Source organism: Emys orbicularis, chromosome 23 (genome assembly GCF_028017835.1).
Source record: "Emys orbicularis isolate rEmyOrb1 chromosome 23, rEmyOrb1.hap1, whole genome shotgun sequence".
NCBI classification, from domain to species: domain Eukaryota; kingdom Metazoa; phylum Chordata; order Testudines; family Emydidae; genus Emys; species Emys orbicularis.
The window spans coordinates 17981617-18002094 of record NC_088705.1 but is presented as its reverse complement, the minus strand read 5'-3'; the positions used below and the strand labels follow the sequence as shown (position 1 = coordinate 18002094).

Here is a 20478-nt window from a genome sequence, read left to right as displayed (position 1 = left end):
CCTCGCCAGCAAGCATTCTCTTTGCAGCGCAGACAAGGGTTTCCCCTCTTATAGCTGGAGAACCCACTGCTGGAAGGGCAGATTAGCTGCTAGTTATTTGTAGACTGTTGCTCTACTGACTGAACACCCTGATGCCTTACATCCTAATCGTTCCCGTCACCGGGGCGTTTCTGGACACCACACTGCACGTCAGTCTGAGCGCAGAGGCTTTGGATGCAGTAATAGCCTTGAGCTGGTCTAGGGTTAAGTGAGTGAAAGGAAAGTGACTTTCATTTCTATTCCCTGGGAAACCTGTTGGCCGGAGGGAATCTTACAGACCAGTGAACTGTGCAAGAAAAGCTGAAAATGGCCTGCACAGATTCTCACCGTGATCCAAGACACGGATTTTATTCCTAATGTTTACTGAACACAGGGATTTAAACAGAGCAACTGATGCTCACACTCATTCCTGGCTAATGTAGTCTGCAGCCTTACATCAAGGCCATTCGCACTGCACATCTGTTAGTCTAAAGGCTACAGGACGCTTAAAACATATTTACTCCATTACACAAAGACTGACAGAGAAGCTCTACAGTCCTGGATCTTTCAGCTCAAATCCTTAGGCAGAGAAAGCTTCCAACTACATCGGCCCTCTGGAAATATCTCCCGCGTGCACACAGGCTGATGGACCAAATGACAAAAAGGGCATTCATCCAGCTACGTTTGGTCATGTGGCCCAGCACATCCTCCCCAGCATTCATGTGACTGGCAGTTTAGAAGTCGAAAGAAACTCTCCGAGAGCCAAGAGGTTTGGGCAGGTGGGTTTACTTAGCTGGTTTCCTGGATGCTGCTCTTTGAGGTAAATCCTGGTAGAGCTCCCATGCACTGACTGAGGGACCGATGGGATATTGGGGGGAAAATGGCTGGAAAAGGGAAGCAGGTTCCCTCTAGCACAGAGTCGACCTGTGGCACTCACTACAGCAGGTGATCATGGAGTACAATACGGTGGCTGGACTGATTAAGAATGCCTGGATAATTTTATGACCGTTAACAACATATAATAATAATAGAGACTAAAATAAGGATAGTCAAGTCTCATGCTTCATGGCACAAGATGATCAAAGCAGGGGTCATAAAGGGTTGCTCCATGCAACTGGCTTGGGGTACTGGATTTTCTTCATCTTCCTATGACGCCTTAAGCACTGGCCCCTGCTGGAGTCTGAAAACCAGACTTGCTGGACCCATGGTTGATTTGGCATTACTGGTTAAGAGTAACTATAAACAGCCAGGTTTGGGAAGCGATGCTGTGCTCACCTTCCAAAGGGTGACGGTCATTCTTTAGTAACTTGGGGGAGAGAGGAGCGCTGTATGGAGGGGAATCTTGGGAGTATCGCTTTGTACCTCGGCCTGGTCCCTGCAGAGTGCCGTCTAATGAACTGCTTCTGTCTATAAAAGAGAACAAGCCCTACTTAGGAATGGAGACTTCCTGGGAAATTCAGTCCGGCCTGGATCATTTATGACCCATGTACAACCTCACATCAGCCTGGCAAACCTCTGGGAGCCATCTGGAGCTTGATGGCTTCGAATTTAATTTTCATTTTGCAACATTTTGAAAATCAGAGTTATTGGTGATGGCACACAACTATTAGGTGCTGTGCCATTCTATCTCCTTTAATTAATTTCATGCCGTTTCTCCTAGTTATACATCTCAATTCACCCCAAACCATTCCTTCCCTCCACAGTCTGCGCAGCCTTTACATATATGCAGGCCTTAGACAATTAGGAAATTCTCTATCCCTTAGTCATTATTTGGCCCAGTTATACCCTGAGTTCTTCAAACCCATCCCTCCAGCTCCCTCATCAGCACTGTTGCGCTTCTCCAAATGCCCTTCCCTCCAACATGGCTCCAATTTTTGAATACTAAGGTCCATGCACTGTACGCAGCCTGCCAGGAACAGTCTCAGAGGGCCATCTAACAGGATGATCTGTGATGAGATGCCTCCAGATTTGTATCTGATTTTTTGCAACATTTCACATGGCAAGCTCAGGTCCACTTTACTGCCCACAATGACCTCTTGGTTTCCTGAAAAGCTGCTGCTTCCCAAGTGTTTCCACCTGCACTCACTTGTGATTTGGGTTGTATTTCACCCCAGGATGTATGCACACTGGAGATTCCTAGTTCCCAGCCACTAGCCAACAGTAGCTGGTTTCCAGTGTGAACCCTGGGCTGCCTTCACTTTTGCTAAGCTAGTCACTCACCCATTTTGGAGCAGTGGAGCAAAGGGACAGGATGACCCATTAGCCCTGGAACCTTTATTGAGTTTGAGATAAAGAGCTTGGGAGGGATTTCCTCTCCCATCCCCTCTACAGGATTCCAGCAGCCTGCCATGGGCTCTCGCATGGCAGTCTGTCCCTCCTGCATTGTGGGGTGTCATCACTTAGTCCTTGCTGGGACACTATGTGTCCTCTTGTGAGTCTACCTCGTAGCACTTTAATTGCAGAGCTAAATTGCAACCTAGTCTCTGTTGCACAGTGGCATGAACCAACATGCCCAGGATGTGTTGCTTCAGACAGCGAGAGCACCAGCCATGCCAAGAGAACCACAGTCCAACCACAATACGCCAGCAGTGTGGCTCCCAGTCCCAAGGTGTAAACTGAGCTTTCCTGCTGGCAAGCGTGTTCTCTCTGTTGGGACAAGAGTCACAGCCACGACTCTTGCATCTGAAGAAGTGAGGTTTTTACCCACGAAAGCTTATGCCCAAATAAATCTGTTAGTCTTTAAGGTGCCACCAGACTCCCTGTTGTTTTTGTAGATACAGACTAACACAGCTACCCCCTGATACTTGAAGCCACGACTTAGGTACGACTTAGTGAAATTTTCCATTTACCTACTGCATGGGATCACCTTTCTGTTCTCTACACAAAGTCTCTCACCCTAATTCCTAAATGGATCAGTAACCTAGATCAGGTTACATTTCTCAGACTAGCCACGCAGGGAATGAGCGATGCAGAGAGGGTGAGACAGATGAGTGGAGATCTGTTGGCACAAATGGAAATCAGGTAGCACAGGCGGAAAGTGCAGCATCAGGGATCCTGGGGGTGTGAGTGACAGTAGATGTCGTGCAGTGAACCCACAAACTAGACTCTGCCGTCCGTACCGCTGCCATCTCTTAGCTGAAGGGTAAAGTCTGGTTAGGACGTGGTGCTTCGAGGGACACCAGAAAGCCCACCCCCAGCCCCAGCTCCTACCTGGTAGGTACCTGTCGTGGCTGTACGCGTGGGAGTGTTGCATATGGTTCAGAGTGAAAGGCTGGTTCCCAAAGAGGTTGTCGCTGCGCAGGTTGTGGCAGAGTTTCTCCAAGAAGCGGAGGACGTAGGTGATGCTGTTTACTGCCGGCAGATTCAGAGTGTGCTGTTCCCGATCAAACACGGCTGGAGACAGAAACAAACAGAGCCGAACACATAAACTCCCAGGCTGCACAGCCAGCTCCTGTACCTCCAGCTCACCTGGCTAACTAAAGCAAACAAAAGCCACTGCTTTCCCCTGGCTTAATGCCGGGGAACTCTCCTCTCTGGGACAGGCCAGAACCAGCCTGCTGCACCCAGCATCAGGTGTGTCTGTTTTGCCTGAAAAGCTTATCTTTAAAGGTGTACTGAAGGGCATGCAAGGACAGGGTCTGTGCTTCCTGCTCGTGAGCGGTGGATAAATATGACCTCAAAGTACTTAAAAAGAAAATAAAAAAATAGTGGGTCGGAGAAGGGACTTGGGGCTATCTCTGGGGATTTTTTTTGCATGAGAAACAACTAAAGCTCCACCCCTCACCCTCCTCACCTACTCCTGGAGGACTCTGGCAAACTTTGAGAATCTGGAGTGCAACCTCACAGCTGGTGAAACCTGCGCTTTGGTTCACTAATACTGCGCCCCCTCAGCTGCGGCCGGGAGAGCTGCCAAGGGGAACGTTCTCTTTTAAGACACCTATTGGGTGGTGTCACATTATCCACCTAAACACTGGGCAAGAAAGAGAAAAGAGAGGCCTTAGGTCTAACTGGTGCTCTCTGTGCACTCTCTGGCCCCTGGCTCGGGGTCCCCGTCCAAGGATCTCAAGGAGGGCAATGTAGCAGCCTTGTGAGTTTTTACAAGAAGCTTTTCTGTGTGTAAGGGGTTGCAGGGGGAGCCAGTGGTAGGATGTCAGAAGGAAATGACTTCGGGCTTGTCTGCATGGTGGAGTTTGGTGGATTAGATTTGTGTGCACTAACAGTTGCGGAATAACTATTCTGAAGTAATTGTGTGCACATGGCCGGCTTTTACTTACTTTCTTTGAATCCGAGCGTACACATGGCATTTACTCTTTTCAAAGTTCTAAGTGGGTATTTCATGGTGCTGTCCCGCTGCTGGGCTCTATGCATTCTGGGATTCTTCTCATGGTACATTGTGGGGTATCTACCATAAGGCACTGGAATTCTGAGTCGTGGGGTCAGAGCAGCAAATTCCCATGATTCCTCTCATCATATCTCAGGAGTCATCTGTCTTTTGCAAGTCAGGGCCATTTTCAAACTGCTGTCAGCCAGCACGGAAGGAACACAGTTGTGTACTGCGGTCCAGGCGGCCACACAGGGATTTGTGATCACACATCTGGGCAGCTGTCGTGCTGCTGAGCTAGTTTTGGTAGAGCAGCAGGAGAAGGATGAAACTGAGCAGCTAACTGTGGAGAATGTTTTTCTGGAGCAGTTTCGCCCTACAGGATGCTGTTTCTGGGTTTGGGACGCCAGCTCTGGCGGGGGGGGGGGGGGGAAGGACAATGATCCTGGCCTGAGGTAGAGGAGGCAGAACTTCAGGATGAGAACGGGCCCTTCCCGAGACATCTGCGAGGAACCCCAGAGCTGCAGTGGCATCGTACCAACATGAGAGCTGCCCTCAGTGTGGAGAGGGGCATGACCATCACTATCAGGAAGCTCACCACCCTCAATGCTGCTGATCAGTAGCTAACCAGTTTGGTGTTGGTAGATCAGCTCTCTGGGCTGCGGTCATGGAGGTATGTGCTGATGTCCGGGGTCCCAGAGCCTGGCAATGCACAGGAGGTTGTTGATGGATTTGCATAGCTGGGGTTTCTGAATTTTTCAGGGCCACTGCCATATGCCTATCCTTTGCCCCTCTCCCCAGGCCTCAGAGTTCACCAAAAGCAAGGAGTATTTCTCTCTGCTGCTCCTAGGCCTGGCTGACCTCCACGGCAGGTTCACCAATATTAAGTGGGTTGGTCTGGAGAGTCCATGTTACCAGGATCTTTTGAAACGCACAGCTTTATTTAATGAAAAGTGGAAACTGTGCTTCCAGGATGGCTATGGACATTAATGGTGCTGCGATTCCCCATCCGTGTGGGAGACCCAGCTCACCCTGAGCTTATGAAGCCTGTTACAGGAGACTTGGACAGGAACAGGGAGCTGTTCGGCTCTGGCCTGAGTAGCTGCAGAATGACACTGGAGTACGCACGTGGAAGGCTGAAAGGGAGACGACGACATCTCATGATGAGGTGGGAGGCTGCCGTGCAGTAGCTGCCTCCTGATCACTGCCTTGCTGTGCTTTGCACATCTGAGAGAGCAGGGAGAGAGCCTTGCTGATGGCTGGGAGAGAGAGGTACAGAGACTTTCAGAATGTTATGAATGGCCACTGCATACTGCAGCAAACTGTCAAGGCCACAAGGTCAGGGGATGCCTTGGGCTCCTACTTTGAGGCTAGAAGCTGAAATGTTGCAATGTAATTTGATTGTGCATTGTGGCAGGGTTTCATTGCTCTGTATGGACTAGTGAAAAAAGTTTATTTTGCTTTTTAAATACTTTGTGCTGTAGTTTTGGGAAAGGGCATTTTATTAGGTGCATGGGAGAGGTGGTATTTTATGAAAGTTTATTGAACTTTTGTCAAAAATCACTTACTGAACATCAAATAGTGCAAACAACATTTATTGATCAAAACTGTGTATCCATTGTAACATGAACCAGAACATAAAACAGTGCACACTGTGCATAACAATGCAAGCTTTACACAACATGACAGTGCAGAAGTGCAGCACATGACACAAGTACTGAGTGCACACGTTAGTGCTGCACAAGTCACAGGCATATGTACGGGTAGGATTTCTGCCTAATGTCTTTCCTTGGCCTGTGGAGTGACAAGGGAAGAAACCATTGTTTGCCATTATGGGGGTGAAGGAGCTGTTTTCAGTCTGGTGGGTGGGGTGGGAAATGCCTGTGGCCAGAGTTTTGGGAAGGGTACTGCTGCTCCCAGTATGCATTCCTCTCCATGGATTGCAGGGCTGGAGTGGGTTGGAATTGAGGTGGTGGGGCTGTGGCAGAATATGGCGCCATCATGTTCTCGATCAAGACAGTCTGTTCTTGCATGAATTCCAGGAGCTGCCTCTGCCTCTCCCGGTCACTCTCTCCATGTTCTCTGTCCTCTCTCTGCAAGAACTTCCTCCACTCCTCTGGCTTCTTATCCCTCTTCGGCAATGCTGTCCTGAGGTCCTCAAACATTGTGTTTGGCCTTCTTTTCCCTGGCCCAGAGATTAGTCAGGCATTTGGAAGTTACTAACAATCCTTTTCATGGTGTCAGGTGCAGAAGCTGGGAAGCAAGAAACAGAAGTAGTTATTATAATTGCCACAGGAACCAGAATCACAGTGATAAAATATTGCTTTTCCCTCAGTTTCGGAATGCCATTGCAATGGTCCCTTCTCAACCTGGGGAGAGCTTGGAGGTGGCAGAAGAGTTTCACCTTACTCCCTCTTTGCACAACTCCTGTTCTAACCCTAGGCAGTTGGTGCGGTGGGGGGCTGCGGTAGGCAGTGGGGCTTAGGCCAGTGGTTTGCATGGGTGGGGTGGTGGGGGTAGGTGGAAGGATTTGGAGGTTTGCCTGGCCTGGGGCTGGGGAGTTGCAGAGGCCAGGTTAGTAACTGCATGTGCATCTCTGCAGGCAGGCCTAACGTCGGAGGATGTAACCTTACTACAGATCACCAAGAGCAGAGAAGGGACTTGTTCAGAAAGGCGATGGGAGTTTAATTCTTGCATTTAACTCTGGCACTATACCTCATGAAATGCTAACAGAGCTGGAATCTCAGGCCATTGATCAAACTGTGAAGCAAAGTCTTTTACGTTGTATTATTTTCCTATAAGTGATGTTTCAGTAAGCATGTCTACATTACAACCACCACGGTACCATTAGCTTGACTGTGGCAGGAGGGCTGGGGGCAGTCCACAGTGGACAACTGGGAGAAGGGCACACAAGGAGGACAGGACCGGGGCTGGGGGGGGCGGTGTGACAGATAGCTGTGGGAAATGAAAGTATCAGGGAAGTAAACCCTGCAAAACTCTAATTCTGAGGCATGGACACCATTTTGAGCACGAGAGGAGGAGGACAGAAGCAGAGTTCACATCCACCCAAAATGGTGGCATCTAATGGGCTCCCAGAACAAAGTTTTAACCCCATCAACACAGTTTAATTGTAATACAGCACATCATACTTACTGGCCGAGGCCCTCTGCCCAGGACTATCAGGCTGTGTCCTCCTGGGGGCTATCTGTTCCTCGGGATCTGGTCAGGCTCTAGCCTGGAGAAGAGATCCTGGCTTGCTGGGGACACCTCCTCCTCCTCCAAGTCCTGGTTGGGACTGGGGTTTTCCTCGGTGCCTTTGGCACTGTCCTCAATGTACCAGGGAAAATCCAATCCAGCTCCTTAAAGTAGGGGCAGGTAATTGGAGCACTGTCAGGCCATGTCTGTCCTTGGCTGTTCTTATAATTCTGCCAGCAGCGCTGCTTTCCTGTGTTGCAGGAGTGAACTGCATCTTAGGACAGCCCCTCGGTCATCCTGCCAGCGGCACTCCTTCCCTGTGTTGCAGGACTGAGCCATGTCCCAGGATGGACCCTCTCGGCCATTTGCTTAGCTGTACATGTGTATTTTCTCCTCAGGGTGGCTGCTGTTTAGGCATGACTGCACTGGCTCCTCAAGGAAACCCCGCTGCTGCACATCTCCAGGTGTTTGCTGTAACACTCCAGGAGTGTGGAATCACAAAAGGGGTGCTGCTGGCTATGTGCCACCATTTAAACACGGGGCCATCCAGTCGCCATGAGCCCAGCACAGCAGACAGGGTACACACAGACAAGTCAGTCCTGGCGTGAAGCGATGCAGTGTGGGATATCAGTGGGAGGACTGAAAAGTTGATCCAAAATACAGACGTGTCCATATGAACATTTCTCCACATTAACTCATTCTGAAATTAACCTAATCCACTTCAAAGTGGATTATCCAATTCGCACAGTTGATTTGGAAGAACTATGCCGTGTGGACACAGCCCATGTTAATTAGAAAAAACAGCAGTTAGTCTGCAATAAAGCCCTGCGTACCCAAGCCCTTAATCAGATGAGTCTAGCAGCAGCATTCTGACAGACCTGATGGAGGCAAAGTCCAGGAGAGAAGGGTTCACACTTCCCAGCCCCTTGTATCAGACCTGTGAGACTCTCTCTGGGGCACCTCCAGGAGGACTCGGAGCACAATTCCCTGGTGCTCATGGGTATATTTGCAGGCACCCTACACTGATGGTTAATGAGGCAGGGCACAACTAACATGATACACCATGGATCAGCTTGAAGCTGCTGAATGTTCCCCTTTCTCTTACGGGTTTAGGAAGCAGCTGGTATCACTGAAAAGAAACAAACATAATGTAGCACAAAGAACACGGATGAAACAGGGGAGGATGGGCTTGAGGCTAATGCACAGGACTGGGAACCAAGGAGGCTGAATTCTGTTCTCAGATCTGCCACCAACGAGCTGTGTGGCCTTGGATAGTCATGTCACCTCTCTGTGCCTCAGTTTTCTCATCTGTAAAATGGGGAAAGAAAGTGACACTTCCCACAGCACCCCATGAGCTAGGGACTGCATTGATTAGTGGCTGAGAATGACACTGTGATTCTTGGCTGGAAGGCACATGGGAGTTTTATTCCTACATGCACACGCATGTTATACACCCCTCCTATGGCTGGAGAAGCGATCCTCGCTTGTTTAGGCTTTATACAGCAACCCGGTACAGCGCTCAGAGCCTTCCAGACTCCCATGGAGACTTCCCCAGCTGGGGATGGCCACAGCTGACATCAGGACGGTGCTGTGCTCCAGGAAGATGGTTCCATCAAAGATCTCTCAGAAAGCAGGGCAGGGGGGAGAAAGCTTGGTTCTTACCTGAAATGACCTCTCCCCCATGGCCTTGCTTCAGGAAGGAAAAGACAGTTTTCTGATGGTAAGCACAGTCAATACAGGCCTGTACTGCCTGCTGCAGCACCACAGAGGCCCGAGCTGGTCCAAAATGGTCAGGCAGCTGCTGAACTTTCTTTTTGTCCAGGTGAGGCCCGGTGCTGCTGGTCTTGTTCAAGTAAATGCAGACTGCAGAGAGAGAGAAGGCTCAAGGTTACCCTGCGAGAGCTGCTTGCCCAGCACACCCATCCCTGCTTTGCCACAGCCCTGCCCTCCTGCCAGCATGGGGCCTGCCCTGTCATAGGCTCACCATTACCCCGCGAGAGCCGCCCGCCCACAGCCCTGCCGTCCTGCCAGCATGGGGCCTGCCCTGTCATAGGCTCACCATTACCCCGCGAGAGCTGCCCGCCCACAGCCCTGCCCTCCTGCCAGCATGGGGCCTGCCCTGTCATAGGCTCACCATTACCCCGCGAGAGCTGCCCGCCCACAGCCCTGCCGTCCTGCCAGCATGGGGCCTGCCCTGTCATAGGCTTACCATTACCCCGCGAGAGCCACCCACCCACAGCCCTGCCGTCCTGCCAGCATGGGGCCTGCCCTGTCATAGGCTCACCATTACCCCGCGAGAGCCGCCCGCCCACAGCCCTGCCGTCCTGCCAGCATGGGGCCTGCCCTGTCATAGGCTCACCATTACCCCGCGAGAGCCGCCCGCCCACAGCCCTGCCCTCCTGCCAGCATGGGGCCTGCCCTGTCATAGGCTCACCATTACCCCGCGAGAGCCGCCCGCCCACAGCCCTGCCGTCCTGCCAGCATGGGGCCTGCCCTGTCATAGGCTCACCATTACCCCGCGAGAGCTGCCCGCCCACAGCCCTGCCCTCCTGCCAGCATGGGGCCTGCCCTGTCATAGGCTCACCATTACCCCGCGACAGCCACCCACCCACAGCCCTGCCATCCTGCCAGTACAGAGCCTGCCCTGTCATACGCTCACCATTACCCCGCGAGAGCTGCCCGCCCACAGCCCTGCCGTCCTGCCAGCATGGGGCCTGCCCTGTCATAGGCTCACCATTACCCCGCGAGAGCCGCCCGCCCACAGCCCTGCCCTCCTGCCAGTACAGAGCCTGCCCTGTCATACGCTCACCATTACCCCGCGAGAGCTGCCCGCCCACAGCCCTGCCCTCCTGCCAGTACAGAGCCTGCCTGCTGTCATATGCTCACAAACAGGATGAAGCAAGCCAGTCCAGCATAGCCATTAGTCTGCTGCCTACCAGCACAAGGCATATTTAGAAGAGGTACAAGCCCACAATGCTGATTCCTCGCTTCCCTTGGGCTCATCCTCCGCCATGCTAGCATCTCCTCCACGGCCTCTGTCCTAGTGCTCCAAGTATGCCAAGCTGTGGGTGTGCTGAGCGTCCGGATAACGGTTGAGACTCTAAAAGGAGCCTAGGGGAGTTCAGCATCCAGCTCCCATTGAATTTCCAGCCTAGGTCCCTTAGGCTTCCCTGGATATCTGTCCAGCTGTGATGAGGGAGAGTGGGCCCAGCCATACCGTGTGCTGGGCAGAGTTAGCATCAGACTCCCCCTTCTGGGGTCAGCTTTAGTTCTGACTCAAGACTGGAACCCCACAGAAACCTTAGCTTGGTCTTTCTAGGCTCTCGACCCTGGCTGCCTCTCCACCCTACTAGGAGCTCAATGGACCCAGCAAGGCTCTGCAGCAGACACCCTGACTTTTAATGCAGGGTTCTGGGGTGACTCAACAGCCGAGCCTGCCCCCCGTTCTAGTTTCAGAGAGAACTAGGGTGCTGCAGCCCTTCCTGCCTCAGAGCAGCATGGGCCTGGAGAACTGCCCCTCCTAGAGTGGCTGAGTTGCTAGGATGTGTGTGGCTCCAGGAGAGCACTCTGCCCCTAGCTGCAAGGTGAGCCTCAGCCCAGAGTGAAAGGTCTCGAGTGTCCATGCAGACATCCCTCTGTTCAACCCCCAGGGGACGCCACTAGGTACCTCTAAGCAATAATTCCTGGGAGGAAAATGCAGTGCAATCGCCCAGCTCTAGCTCCGTTCCTGAGAAGCGGAGGAGATGAGGGAAGGCACAGAGAGCCTCTGGGTCTCTTTCCAGCCTGATTCTTCTCTGCGTTAGGCCACTCTTATTCCCACACCAGCCAGACTTGCTGCCATGTTTGGAAATCGTGGTATCTTCACTTGATATTTTCTGGGTTCCCCCAGATTCCTTAACTCATCATCTTCCCTGAGGGGGCGAGCCCAGCGTACCTGTGGGGGCCTGCATGGCAGAGCTGGGGATAGTAGCAGCATCCTGGGGCACAGTGCTGGTGTCTGGCTCTGGGGTGCTAGTTGTTGGAGAGGTGGGGGCTGGATTCAACAAAGTCCGAGGTTTCCTCTGCAGAAAGGGATTGGGAAGAGTTCTCCGTTTACACATGCTCACCGCCCCGCCACTCCCACACCGTCCTGCCCCGCCCACCACCCTCATCAGACCACGCCCCTGCCCTGCTCTACCCCAGTCCACATCAGACCCCACTCTGCTCAAGCCCCCCACCCACATCAGACCCCACCCCCCGCCCTTCTGTACCCACCACCCTCGTCTGTCCCCGCCCCATCCTGCTCAACCCCCTCGCCCACATCAGACCCCACCCCCATTCTGCTCAACCCCCGCGGCCACCACCCTCATCAGACCCCACCTCCCACCCTGCACCGCCCTCATCAGACCCCGCCCCCACCCTGCTCTATCCCCCACCCAGCACCCTCATCAGACTCCACCTCCCGCCCTGCACTGCCCTCATCAGACCACACCCCCCAGCCCACCGCCCTCATCAGACCCCGCCCCCACCCAACACCCTCTTCAGACCCTACCCCCTGCTTGGCCACGCTTCCTGACACTTTTAAATATGATCATCCCTGGGGGTGTGAGGCTGGAGTCTAGTTACTCCCTCCATTCCACACCCCTGCCCAGTGCATGTGCTGCCAGCCCCTGCTGGGTTGAGGACCTGGAGTCTAGAGATGCTCCCAACCCCCACACTCCATGGGTGTGCTCCCATTACCTGTCAGTCCTAGGGCTGGACTTTGCCTCCTACACACACAAAAGCATAGGTGCTGCAACTAGGGGACGGAGGGTGCTGGGGGTGCTGCCGCAACTCCTCACTTAAAAGTGGTTTCCATCATATCCAGGGTTTACAGTTTGGTTCGATGGCTCTCAGCCCCCTCACTATACAAATTGTTCCAGCGCCCCTGCACAAAACCACAGCTGCTCTCCACCCCAGAGGCACACACGCAGCACGCTCCATTCACATGTGATCACAGGCACATACCCTGTCACCTACCTTACTGCCAGGCTTTGGTCCCCTCTTTTTGGGGAATTTCAGAGGCTCCACAGATTTGGAGGGGGTAGGGATGGGGTGATGGATCAAGGCCTTGGGCGTCCGGCCGCGCTTCTTGCCCGACTTGCGACGCTTTTGCTCAGGTTGGGGCCCCAAAGCAGTCTTCATGCTGCTGTGCATGCTGGGCTTCTCGGCACTTCCTTCAGAGACAGGAAACGGGCTCTTTGGAATCACAACTGCAGTCAAACGGAAGATGATGATCATCATTTACACAAGGTTACGATGGCATAATTATTCGTGCACACAGCTGTGGATCAGAATATGAGTGTCTTCTAGCTGTAAACGCCGCCATCCCCAGGTAGCAGCAACTTTCACTGTACACTAGAGAGCTCACAGCTGAGCGTGCAGATTCTTTTTCTGCATCTCATGTAAGAACCGAAATCTCCTGACTTCCAGTCCAGTGCTTTAGCCATAAGATAGTCCTTTCTCCTAAAATATGGGACATTCTGGCTTAAGTTAGGTGGACTGCTCAATTAGCATAAGAACATAAGAACGGCCATATTGGGTCAAACCAATGGTCCATCTAGCTCAGTGTCCTGTCTTCCAACGGTTCCAATGCCAGGTTCCCCAGAGGAAATGAACAGAACAGGTAATCATCAAGTGATCTATCCCCTGTTGCCCATTCCCAACTTCTGGCAAACAGAGGCTAGGGACACCATCCCTGCCCATCCTGGCTAATAGCCATTGATGGACCTATTCTCCATGAATTTATCTAGTTCTTGTTTGAAACCGGTTATAGTCTTGGCCTTCACAACATCCTCTGGCAAAGAGTTCCACAAGTTGACTGTGTGTTGTGTGAAGAAATACTTCCTTCTGTTTGTTTTAAACCTGCTGCCCATTAATTTCATTTGGTGACCCCTAGTTCTTGTGTTCTGAGAAAGAGTATATAACACTTCATTTACTTTCTTCACACTAGTCATGATTTTATAAACCTCTACCATATCCCCCCCACATCTCTTTTCCAAGATGGAAAGTCCCAGTCTTATTAGTCTCTCCTCATACAAAAGCTGTTCCATACCCCTAATCCTTTTTGTTGCCTTTTTCTGAACATTTTCCAATTCCAATGTATCTTTTTTGAGATGGGGTGACCACATCTGCACGCACTGTTCAAGATGTGGGCGTACCATGGATTTATAGAGGCAATATGATATTCTCTGTCTTGTTATCTATCCCTCTCCTAATGGTTCCTAACATTCTGTTAGCCTTTTTGACTGCCGCTGCACATTGAACGGATGTTTTCAGAGAACTATCCACAATGACTCCAAGATCTCTAATTTAATTTAGCTAATGTAGACCCCATCATTTTATATGTATAGTTGGGATTATGTTTTCCAGTGTGCATTACTTTGCATTTATCAACACCGAATTTCATCTGCCATTTTGTTGCCCGGTCACCGAGTTTTGGGAGATCCCTTTGTACCTCTTCGCAGTCAGCTTTGGACTTAACTATCTTGAGTAGTTTTGTATCATCTGCAAATTTTGCCAACTTGCTGTTTACCCCTTTTTCCAGTTCTTTTATGAATATGTTTAACACTACTGGTCCCAGTACAGACCCCTGGGGGATACGGCTATTTACCTCTCTCCATTCTGAAAACTGAGCATTTATTCCTACTCCTTGTATCCTATCTTTAAACCAGTTACTGATCCAGGAGAGGACCTTCCCTCTTATCCCATGACAGCTTACTTTGCTTAAGAGCCTTTGGTGAGGGACCTTGTCAATGGCTTTCTGAAAGTCCAAGTACGCTATATCCACTGGATCCCCCTTGTCCACATGCTTGTTGACCCCCTCAAAGAATTGTAGTAGATTGGTGAGGCATGATTTCCCTTTACAAAAACCATGTTGACTCTTCCCCAACAAATCGTGTTCATCTATGTGTCTGACAATTTTGTTCTTTACTATAGTTTCAACCAATCTGCCCAGTGCTGAAGTTAGGCTTACTAGCCTGTAATTACTGGGATTGCCTTTGGAGCCTTTTTTAAAAATTGGCATCACATTAGCTATCCTCCCATCATCTGGTACAGAAACCGATTTAAATGATAGGTTCACATACTACAGTTAGTAGTTCTGCAATATCACATTTCAGTTCCTTCAGAACTCTTGGGTGAATACCATCTGGTGCTGGTGACTTATTACTGTTTAGTTTATCAATTTGTTCCAAAACCTCCTCTAATGACACCTCAATCTGGGACAGTTCCTCAGATTTGTCATCTAAAAAGAATGGCTCAGGTTTGGGAATCTCCCTCATATCCTCAGCCATGAAGACCGATGCAAAGAATTCATTTAATTTCTCTGCAATAGCCTTAACTTCTTCGAGTGCTCCTTTAGCATCTCGACCATCCAGTGGCCCCACTGGTTGTTTAGCAGGCTTCCTCCTTCTGATATATTTAAACATTTTTTTGCTGTTACTTTTTGAGTCTTTGGCTAGCTGTTCTTCAAATTCTATTTTGGCCTTCCTAATTATATTTTTACACTTCACTTGGCAGAGTTTATGCTCCTTTCTATTTTCTTCAATAGGATTTAACTTCCACTTTTTAAAGGATGCCTTTTTGCCTCTGCTTCTTTTACTTTGTTGTTTAGCCATAGTTGCACTTTTTTGGTCCTCTTACTTGTGTTTTTTTAATTTGGGTATACATTTAAATTGAGCCTCTATTATGGTGTCTTTAAAAAGTTTCCATGCAGCTTGCAGGGATTTAACTTTTGGCACTGTACCTTTTAATTTCTGTTTAACTAACTTCCTCATTTGTGTGTAGTCCCCCTCTCTGAAATTAAAAGCTACCGCGGTGGCTGCTTTGGTGCCCCCCCCCCCCCCCGGGATATTAAATTTTATTATGTTATGGTCACTAATACCAAGCAGTTCAGCTATGTTCACCTCTTGGACCAGATTCTATGCTCCACTTAGGATTAAATCAAGAATTGCCTCTCCTCTGGTGGGTTCAGGACTAGCTGCTCCAAGAAGCAGTCATTTAAGGTATCAAGAAACTTTCTCTCTGCATCCAGTCCTGAGGTAACATGTTCCCAGTCAATATGGAAATCGTTGAAATCTCCCATTATTAATTAATTATTATTGAGTTTTTTTATTTTCATAGCCTCTCTGATCTCCCTGAGAATTTCACAGTCACTATCACCATCCTGGTCAGGTAGTCAGTAGTATATCCCTACTGCTATATTCTGAATATTCAAGCATGGAATTACCATCCATAGCGATTCTATGGTACCGTTTGGTTCACATAATATTTTTAAATCATTTACTTCATTGGCACTGAACTCTCTGAGGAGCAAGGCTCTAGTCCTTCCTCTTCATACAAGTTACCTGGCTTGTCATCAAGTCCCGCCTTTCTTTACCATACGTAGTGGCCTGTCATGGAGAATGCACAGAGAACATTCCAAACAGGAGGGCCAGTCAGCACCCGCCTGACAGTCACAGAGACAGTGCTCTGTTCGAAAGCCCCTTCTAGCACTTGCAGGCAAAAAGTCAAATTTGCAGGGCCCACAACTTTCCAATGCACTGCAGCTGCAGCCTCCACCCTTGATCCCTACAGACAGGGGCTGCTATCCACAGCCCAAAGTGCTAGCTCCTGTCTGGACCAAGTAAGATGGCATGCTCCACTCAAGGTACTGCCCAACCTAAATGAAGTGACACCCCAATTGCCTGCCGCTGGCACATGCAGTCCATTCGCACTTCCTTCTTAGGGCTCTCCAGGCTGCTAGGTCAGTCTGCCCCAGTATCAAAACACAGCCCTTTGGGATACTTGCCTACTATTAAAGGGGACAGTCCCTTTTTCCTCTCAGCCATTTTCTCAAGTTTCCTTGTTTTTCTGCATCAGCCCCCTTATCCCCCCCCTTAATCACTCATCTGCTCATATTCTCATAGGGACAGGAGGTGAAGTGACCCAGCTCAGATGATTAACATTTTGCTCTAGAATTTAAACATCTGTGAAAAATAAAGAAATAAGGCCTAAATTTTCAGGAATGTCCACTAATTTTGGGAGCCCAACCTGAGACACCAATGGATGTTTCAAATGGAGGCACATAGATTAGTAATTGCTTTTGCAATCGATCCAGATGTCTACCCTCATGGTCATGGAGAAAACCTTCAACATGTGAACTGACTGTAACTGATGCAGTGATGTCTGTCTACTTCAACAGTTGTAAACACCAGCTTCCAGAGGTGAACTGTTCATCTCCCAGACTAGAGGATTCCCTATGTGCGCGGGCACTGAAATGACAACACCCCCCGAATTCCTGAGTCCCATCTCTTTAGTCTTTGCTCACAGGGGCAGACTCCAGACTTCTCACCCCTTAAGTGACAGCCTGATACTGATTTCAACCTCTAGAGGAGTGGGCGGGAAGGTGGCTGGTCCTTGTGCATCTGGTGAGGAGAGCCCTGTGAGAACCCAGATGAATGTGCTAGTCAGCAAGGGGAAATGCAGTTATGGATCAGCTGAGCAGTAAGTGGCTGATCACCCCATATCCTATCTCTGCCAATTAGAGGGTTACAAGTGTTTGACACAGGAATGGGGTGGCCTAGCCTGCACCTCCAAGAGCTGCCTCACAGGCTTTACCAGCCTGAAGCCCTCAGCACCCAGATCAGAGACGTTGCCAGCGTCACCTAGGCACACAGGCTATTCTAGATGTAGGCTGGAGACTTCAGCTTCCAGGCAGGTGCCCCAGCCACAAGAAAGCCTCCTTAAGGCTATGGGCTCAAACCTTCCTCCCACCGCAGCCTGAGGGAAACCGCTAAGGCAGAAGTGGGGATGAGCAGCTCCCCCATTTACATCCAGGGAGAGAGACACCAGACCTTGCTGGTGCAAAGGCAACAGCAACAAACGAACCAGAGAAGAGCACCCTGGGTAAAGACTCAGTGATGGAATGGAGGCCAGACGGCTGTGGCTTTGTGAAGGTCCTCAGGCACCACAGCACCAGGGGCCAATACCTAGACAACGGGCGGAGCCGGGAGGGGCGAGGCGCCATGTGGGAGCGGAGGAGCCTAGAAGTGGTCTGTGGGAGGCTTGTGTGCACTGCACTGAGTCCATGAGCTCCAGCTACCAGCCACAACAGCAAGGGGTTTACTTGGGAGGAGGGATGAATACGAACTAAGACTTTTAAGTGAAAAAGTCAGCAGTGTCCCCCCCCCCAGCTTCTAAACCAACCCCTCGCTCCCATTGGTCACTGCTACAGGAGAGACAGCTGTCAGTCACAGAGCCCTGGCTATTTTCCACCAACTGTCAGAGGAGAGCAGTGGTGCCGTACGACCGTCTCTCTGGTGGGGGCTCAGGCTGGCAGGGTGAAGGGATTCCAGCCCCCACCTGTAAACAAGATGCTCTGGCAGAGGTGAGGTTAGCTCAGTGTCCAGTGGACGCCGCAGGCAAGGCTCTGGGGTCCATTCCCATCTCGGCCATGAATCACCGGGCTCTTGGGCAACCGACTCACGTTCTCTCTCCTGCAGCTTACATGAGAAAAGGAGACTTGCTGCACCTGGTGCCTGGGCCATGGGGAGTCTCCCCATTTACCCAGCACCTGCTGGGATCGTTTACACCAGCGCCGAGTGGGCGTGAAACACTATGCTGCTGACAGAGAGTTTTAGACCCACGCTGTACTCACTCGGCAGTGGGGACAACAACAATCCATCCCTGAACTGGGCCCACTGTGCATAGTAGGTGGATAATGTGAGCTTTAGGACGACTTCACTTTTAATTTCCTTGCTTTTATGTGCTTGGCTCTGTAAATGATCTGAAATTAGAGGATTTGGCCAAAAGAAATCTCATGAGGTTCAACAAGGACAAGTGCAGAGTCCTGCACTTAGGACAGAAGAATCCCAGGCACTGCTACAGGCTGGGGACTGACTGGCTAAGTGGCAGTTCTGCAGAAAAGGACCTGGGGATTACAGTGGAAGAGAAGCTGGATATGAGTCAGCAGTGTGTCCTTGTTGCCAAGAAGGCTAACGGCTAATTGGGCTGCATTAATAGGAGCACTGCCAGCAGATCGAGGGAAGTGATTATTCCCCTCTATCGGCACTGGTGAGGCCACACCTGGAGTGTTGCGTCCAGTTTTGGGGCCCCCCACCACAGAAGGGATGTGGACAAATTGGAGAGTCCTGGGGAGGGCAACGAAAATGATTAGGGGTCTGGGGCACATGACTTACGAGGAGACGCTGAGGGAACTGGGCTTGTTTAGTCTGCAGAAGAGAAGAATGAAGGGGGATTTGATAGCAGCCTTCAACTACCTGAAGGGGGGTTCCAAAGAGGTTGGAGCTCGGCTGTTCTCAGCGGGTCTCAAGTTGCAGTGGGGGAGGTCTAGGTTGGATATTAGGAAAAACTATTTCACTGGGAGAGTGGTGAAGCACTGGAATGGGTTCCCTAGGGAGGTGGTGGAATCTCCATCCTTAGAGGTTTTTAAAGCCTGGCTTGACAAAGCTCTGGGATGATTTAGTTGGTGTTGGTCCTGCTTTGAACAGGGGGTTGGACTAGATGACCTCCTGAGGTCTCTTCCAACCCTAATCTTCTATGACTCTATGATAAATGTCAGTACACTGTCACTCAGCAACCTAATTTAGCTTTAAAATAAGGCCTTTATGTAGTGGGAAGATATACAGAAAATGGGTGTGGGGTGATCAAGATTTATTTCTACATGTCTGAAAGAGTATATTAGCAATGGAATCAATACTTGACCAGACAGAAAAGAAATACAATAGCACAAGTGGAATACAAGCTGAATGTTTGAAATGGCTGGTTATTTTCCAGATGACTGTGGTGTCTGCTACAGGTGGTAGTACTGCAGTTCTGTTAAACCTGTGATCAATCCAGGCCTTACTGAGACCACAGACAGACTTGGGCTGCTCTGGGCCCATACAGTAATGTCCAAGTTAAATATGAATATTTACTGGCCCATGGAACTGGAATAGCTGTTTCGGTGAGACGCTTTTGTAACAGACTGGTATAGCCATGGCCTCAGGAGCTTTCCTGGTAGAGGATCTCTTCCCTGGCTTTCTGACGCTATGTTAACCGGAACCTTAAGGCACATCGCCACATGCTGGAGTGACACGTAGTTCATCAGAACTGTGTAGTAGGAGAGGAAAGAGTTCCCTACGTATTTTACAGGGTACCAGACTTAGCCATGCTGCAAAATGTCAGAATGGAAGGCAACTGCCACTTGTATGTGAACGCCGATTATGCAACCACAGCCCTCATCCACATAGCTATACGACTCACGAATGATCAGAGTGACTGACACTTCGTTATCTAACTACGTTATTTAGCTCACTCCACGTGTTCTTAAGCTCCATGAGCTGAACCTCCCTTGCTTATTGGCTCCCGGAAGAATGCTCAGTTTTCTTCACATGTAAGGATCCTACAAGATAACTCACCATTTCCCTCTATTCAGACAATATGGAATTCCCAGAGTCTGATCTCACACATCAAGAACCTGCTGCCATCTTTATTTTAAGCCAGGCCTCCCTCTATTCTGCAGCTGTGAAACTTACCACGGAATTAACTTTTTTTAAAAAATGTTTCAAGCCTCACTGTTGAAAAGAAAATCTTCCAAAAGTGCCCCAAGAGTAACTGATGCAGCAATGTCTGCCTGAAACAGCTCTGAAAGGCGTGAACTATCCCACTCACTTTAAAGGAGCGTTAACTCAAAAAACTGAACTGGGACAGTTTAAATGCCAACATTAACTACTGCACTGCTGAATATTTTAGTTGGAACATCCAAGCAAGTGTGCTTATCCCACAGCTATAACCACTTCCCTATGCCTTCCCAAGTACTAAAAGCTCATACCGTCCTCTACCCAATTGTCAAAACCTCCAGCTTCCCCTTAGACAATTTCTACAATGCACTCATATTGCCAGAATAAATATCTGTGGCACACTGAAAATGGGAAATTTAGGGC

General features: G+C 50.1%; 1 protein-coding gene across 1 annotated transcript in view; it reads right to left on the bottom strand.

The window, feature by feature from the left end:
- Positions 1-20478, bottom strand: part of SCMH1 (Scm polycomb group protein homolog 1) — an 86242-nt gene that overhangs the window by 18996 nt on the left and 46768 nt on the right. Inside the window, exons 7-11 of the mRNA XM_065421577.1 lie at positions 12533-12765; positions 11469-11595; positions 9197-9397; positions 3229-3411; positions 1294-1425 (exon numbers count right to left, since the gene is read on the bottom strand). Of these exons, the coding sequence (XP_065277649.1) occupies positions 1294-1425; positions 3229-3411; positions 9197-9397; positions 11469-11595; positions 12533-12765 (876 nt within the window). The remainder of the gene's footprint in view (positions 1-1293; positions 1426-3228; positions 3412-9196; positions 9398-11468; positions 11596-12532; positions 12766-20478) is intronic.